The following is a 6,367-nucleotide window of genomic DNA, read 5'->3' as shown; positions in this document are numbered from 1 at the left end:
TCAGCATTGCGGCCTTAACAAATAATAATAATAAAAAAAAACTCTAGGTAATTTGCATAGTGTAGATATTATGTTAATTAAGTCATAGGTTTTAGTAAAGAAACTCCTACATTAAGTATTTCTCAGGAGTCTTGTGGTGAGCAGTATTGGAGGAATATTTAATAAGAGAGTAATATTCTGCCTTGTTTAGACACACATACAGACACACGTACACAGATACATACACACACATATAGACACACGTACACATATACATACAGACACATATAGACACACGTACACAGATACATACAAACACATATAGACACACGTACACAGATACATACAGACACATATAGACACACGTACACAGATACATACAGACACATATAGACACACGTACACATATACATACAGACACATATAGACACACGTACACAGATACATATAGACACACGTACACAGATACACAGACACACGTACACATACACACACATATAGACACACGTACACAGACACACAGACACACACTAGCCTACCATGTTGTTAAGTGTGTGTAAATTTAATTCATCATATGTAATAATGCACAATTTTTTTTAGCTCAATTAAAATAACAAACAGAAACATATAACTTAATTTTTTGGCTCAATTAACAAATACATTTTTTTTGTAAGGTAAATTATGCGTTTAATTCCTGTTTGTGTTTATTTGTTTGTTTGTTTGTGTGTGTGTGTGTATGTGTGTGTGTTTCGTGTACATGTGCGTTGGAATGTTGTCGTGTGGGCTATTTTTGGTATGTGTATTTCTGTTGTGTGCGTGTTGTATGTACGTGGTAACTCATGTGCATTCCTATGTGTCTGTTTATCTTTATACATACATCTTGTGTGTATTTGTGTGTATATTTATGTGTACGTATAAATTTGCGTGTATTTATGTACGTAAGTGTTTGTGTGTGTATGTGTGTGTGTTCATGTGTAGGTATTTTTATCATCTCCAACACCCTCCACCAATCTCCACCACCATCTCCCTCTCTCCACCAATCTCCCTCATTACCACCAACAATTAAATGACAATAAAACCCGTAAATACAGATGACATTTATTAAGTTATTGCTACAGGGACCTCATGTATAAAGGAGTCTGTTATGTAACCCTGAATTACAGCGTTGTTAAGGAGAATGGTTACAGTCCTTTCAGTAAACACAAAAACAAAATCAATTAGTGTTTATTTTTCTTGTTTTCTTTCTATATTTTTGTTTATTGTGATGTTTTCGATTATATTATCTTGTTTGTGTTTATATTATCACCTTGTTTGCTTTCATCACTTTTGGTTGTAGTTAAATGAGTTACGTCACTCTTTTTTTGTGTAAACAGATCAATGACGTCATGCTCCCTTATGTGAATAGACCAATGACGTTACTCTATTAGGTGAACAGATCAATGACGTCATGCTCCCTTATGTGAATAGACCAATGACGTTACTCTATTAGGTGAACAGATCAATGACGTCATGCTCCCTTATGTGAATAGACCAATGACGTTACTCTATTAGGTGAACAGATCAATGACGTCATGCTCCCTTATGTGAATAGACCAATGACGTTACTCTATTAGGTGAACAGATCAATGACGTCATGCTCCCTTATGTGAATAGACCAATGACGTTACTCTATTAGGTGAACAGATCAATGACGTCACTCTCTTTTGTAAACAGACCAATTACGTTACTCTTATGTAAACAGAGCAATGACGTCACGATCTTTTATGTAAACAGACAAATAACGTCAATCTATTATATAAGCAAATTAATGACGTCACTCTTATGTAAACAGATCAATGATGTCACACTTAGGTAAACACACCATCAGCTGTGACTGTAAACTTGATTTAATTATTGAAAAAATAATCACATAATCGAGAGAAATAAATTCATTCTCTTCATTCAAAATTATTTCTCTGTTATTCCACTTGGTATGACAGTCGGTGTTTACAGTACGTTCGTTAGTTTGTGTTTACGTCACTTGAATCTGCACCCGAGTACAGTAAACAACAACAACAACAAAAATCACTGGTATTTCAAGGTTTTGTACGTATTAATTTTCGTAGCTTTTATAAAATTCTTAAATTCTAGAAAATAAACAAATATGGATGTTATTAGTTTTATTTTCTCAAGTGACTTTTAACTTCTTAGACATAAAACTTGAGAATGTAATATTAATGACAATAAATCGTATTATTTTTAAACCTGAGATAAAAATGTCGAGAATAATAAGAACAGTTACAATTCTTTATATTTTTATATATATATTTTGGTCACATAATCTTATACAGTAACGTTCTTCAACAGGTCTTCGTCTCTTGTTCTCTCTGTCTCTATCTTTCTTTCTCTCTCCATTTTCCTCGCCCGTTTATTCATTTCCCGTCAAATTATGTAGCTTTCACTTTTTTACAGTTCCCGCAAAATTACTTCATTTCCTACAAAATTCTGTAGTTTTTACTTTTCTTCATTTCCCGCCAATTTCTTTTACGACATTTCCAGGTCGCCTTGTCGAGTTTTTCAGTCATTATTTTTTCTTCAATATTCAACTTTTCAGCTCATTCTATCATTACTACTCAAAATTGATCGTTAATTATTCTTATTTCTAATATTTTCCATAATTTCCTCTGTATATAAACACATCTTAGAGAGTTGATGAAGAAGCATTACTCGTACACAAAGTCATCAGTCAGCAAGGAGGATGCATTATTGGAACGTGTGGGAGCGAGTTAAAGACGATAGTTTTCAAAAAGGATGTAAATATTAGATTTTTTTCCCTAGGACGTGAGAGAGTTAATGAAGACGGAGACAGCAACTAAGCGAATGGAAATGTCTGCTTTATGTCTTAGCAAGTTAATTATGGCTTTGGAATATTTATGAGTTCATGAAGACATATAGAGATTAACTAAGAGGAAATATATGAATGAATTATATCTTATTAAGCCACTGATGACTCTAGATATTAACTTAAATGACTAATATAGATGTCTTATGTCTTTCTTGCGTCCTGTGACCTTTGAACTTTGACCCGTGACCTATCAACTGTGACCTGTGAACCGAGACCCGTGACCCGTGACCTTTCAACTGTTACCTATGAACTTTGAACCGAGACCCGTGACCTGTGAGACCCGAAGACCCGTGACCTGTGACCGGCGTATTAATCTTGACCTGTTTTCAGCGTTGACAGGTTGATGATGACGACGTCCAGCCCTAGGGGAGAGGGAAGATGGTTACTTATTAACTTAACACACAGGTATATATTTTGTATATTACCTGTAGATGTTATTGTTGTTGTTGGTGGTGTTATTGTTGTTGTTATCGCTGCTTTTGTTATTATTTTTAGTGTTATTTTTGTTGTTATTATTACTTATACTACGTTTTCTCCTATTATTATTATTATTATTATTATTATTATTATTATTATTATTATCATTATTATCAGTTGTTGTATTTATATTAAAGTTACAATTAACATTTAAGTAAACAATTCGACTGTTCCAACAAACTACATTTCAATAACAGACTAACTCATACTATGAACAGTAGATCATTTATCATTATTATTTGTTCCACACATTAATGATCACATTTTTTCTACTAAATGAAAATAAGAAAATATTTAACGTATTATTTTTCTGAATTATTTACTTTTTTAATATACAATAAAAAATGCTATTATTTGCTCTATAAATTATTACTGTTGTATAATATTGATAACTAGACATAAAAGATTAGTTAGATGAAGAACGAATGAAAGAGGATTAATAATAATAATAATAATAATAATAATAAACTACTACTACTATTAATAAGAGTAACAATACTACTAATACTAAAATTGCTACTACTACTACTACTAATAATAACACTACTACTACTAATAATAATAATAATAACACTAATACCACTACTACTACTACTACTACTACTACTACTACTACTACTACTACTACTACTACTACTACTAAGAAGACGAAGACACAGACAGTACCATCGTCAACACAACACAATACCTACACACACCATCTCAGCGAACACTTCCTTCAAGTCGGCCCTAGGAGGAGGAACCTTGCTGGGCGCTGGTGCTAGGAGAGGCTATAACCGCTGCTGAGGACCTCCCCTGGTGTGTGGAGAAGGAGGAGGAGGAGGAGGAAGACGAGGAGGAGGAGGAGGAGGAAGGGGGAATCGTGGAGGTGGGAGGAGGAGGAGAGGATGAAGTCTTCCTGTTGTACTGCCGCTCTCAACTCGTCTGCGGGGAAGAGGGCGGGAGAGGTTAGTTTGAGCTGTCTGTCTATCTGTCTGTCTGTCTGTGTGTCTGTGTGTCTGTCTGTCTATCTATCTGTCTGTCTGTCTGTCTGTCTATCTATCTATCTGTCTGTCTGTCTGTCTGTCTGTCTATCTGTCTGTGTCTGTCTATCTATCTGTCTGTCTGTCTGTCTGTCTGTCTGTCTGTCTGTCTATCTGTCTGTCTATCTGTCTGTCTGTCTGTGTGTCTGTGTGTCTGTCTGTCTATCTATCTGTCTGTCTGTCTGTCTGTCTATCTATCTATCTGTCTGTCTGTCTGTCTGTCTGTCTATCTGTCTGTGTCTGTCTATCTATCTGTCTGTCTGTCTGTCTGTCTGTCTGTCTATCTATCTATCTACCTGTCTGCCTGTCTGTCACCATACCTATCTATCTGTCTGTCTGTCTGTCTGATACTGATCTATCTAATCTGTCTGTCTGTCTGTCTGTCACAATGCAATGTCTATCTGCGTATGTCTGTCTATCTATCTATCTGTCTGTCTGTCCGTCTATCTGTCTATCTATCTGTCTGTCTGTCTGTCTGTCTGTCTATCTATCTATCTATCTGTCTGTCTGTCTGTCTGTCTATCTATCTGTCTGTCTGTCTATCATCTATCTGTCTGTCATCATCTATCTATCTGTCCTATCTGTGTCTGTCTGTCTATCTATCTGTCTGTCACAATGCAATCTGGTCTGTCTGTCTATCTATCTATCTATCTGTCTGTCTGTCTGTCTATCTATCTGTCTATCTGTCTGTCTGTCTGTGTGTCTGTGTGTCTGTCTGTCTATCTATCTGTCTGTCTGTCTGTCTGTCTATCTATCTATCTGTCTGTCTGTCTGTCTGTCTGTCTATCTGTCTGTGTCTGTCTATCTATCTGTCTGTCTGTCTGTCTGTCTGTCTGTCTATCTATCTATCTACCTGTCTGCCTGTCTACTCATATTTATAGGTATTTATTATTTATAAATATCGATGTATCTGTCTATTTATCTATTTATTTCTATAGGGATATATAACATGGGTTTATATGTACAGATAATTATATGAATACGTACATACAGTTACGCACATACAGTTACGCACATACAGTTACGCACATACAGTAACCCGCGTCATCATCACTCAATCATCACCGTTATCTCCACGTCATCACCTCATCATCACCACCAGCCTCATCACGTCATCATTCACCACGTCATCACCTCACCACGTCATCACCTCACCACGTCATCACCTCACCACGTCATCACCTCACCACGTCATCACCTCACCACGTCATCACCTCACCACGTCATCACCTCACCACGTCATCACCTCACCACGTCATCACCTCACCACGTCATCACCTCACCACGTCATCACCTCACCACGTCATCATCTCACCACGTCATCACCTCACCACGTCATCACCTCACCACGTCACCAAGTAAAGGTATTGGTTCTCCGTGATATATTATTCACCCCCGAGGTACTGTACACGTCTCGCCCGTCACGCTTCAGAGTACATGACAACCGTGATGTGTTTATTTTTTTGGTGTTTGTTGCATTTTGTAGATTAACCAGCGATAACAAACGATAATTTCTTTCTCTTGCGTTAGCTTTTCCTAATATTGACATCTACACTATTATTAAGGGGAACATTATTTTTTTTTTCGTATCAATAAGACAATCGTGATCAAAACATGTTTCCTTCTTCACAAACACGTGTCAAGGTCTGGCGCCAACAACTACCAACAGCTAGGAGTTGTTGGTGTTATCTGTGGTCACCTGGACGGCCACCACTTGCTGTCTGACAGGATGGTGTGGCCGACTGGTCACTCACCCACTTGTTTGGTCCTGAACACGGGGACCAGGAGGACCCGCCAGGACCACCCACGAAGGACACTCGGCCAGACACATGGACCGACAAATCAACACTACAAGATTGGGATTTCCTCTGGCAGGTGAATTCTGCTCCGGAAAAGACTGAGGTGATACTAAAGCCACACTCCACCGCTGGGCTGCTCCTGCTGGCTGGACCATGTACCGCACAGGACTGACTCTCTCTCTCTCTCTTGTAGTACACCACAGCCT

General features: G+C 37.5%; 1 protein-coding gene across 2 annotated transcripts in view; it reads right to left on the bottom strand.

Annotated features, from left to right (window-relative positions):
- Window positions 1-1,241: 1,241 nt before the first annotated feature.
- The window catches only part of LOC121875386 (zwei Ig domain protein zig-8-like), a gene marked incomplete at its 5' end in the record, with an annotated part of 18,533 nt that continues 13,407 nt past the window's right edge, over window positions 1,242-6,367 (bottom strand). The window contains 2 exon segments of one of the 2 annotated variants that reach the window (XM_042379937.1): window positions 1,242-3,225; window positions 4,033-4,264. In XM_042379937.1, coding sequence (XP_042235871.1) covers window positions 4,101-4,264 — 164 coding nt within the window. 2 annotated transcript variants of the gene reach the window in all.

Source organism: Homarus americanus, unplaced genomic scaffold (assembly GCF_018991925.1).
Source record: "Homarus americanus isolate GMGI-L3 unplaced genomic scaffold, GMGI_Hamer_2.0 scaffold56241, whole genome shotgun sequence".
In the NCBI taxonomy this organism is placed as follows: domain Eukaryota; kingdom Metazoa; phylum Arthropoda; class Malacostraca; order Decapoda; family Nephropidae; genus Homarus; species Homarus americanus.
Note: the sequence above shows the minus strand (reverse complement) of the source record. Positions and strands in the feature narration are given on the sequence as shown.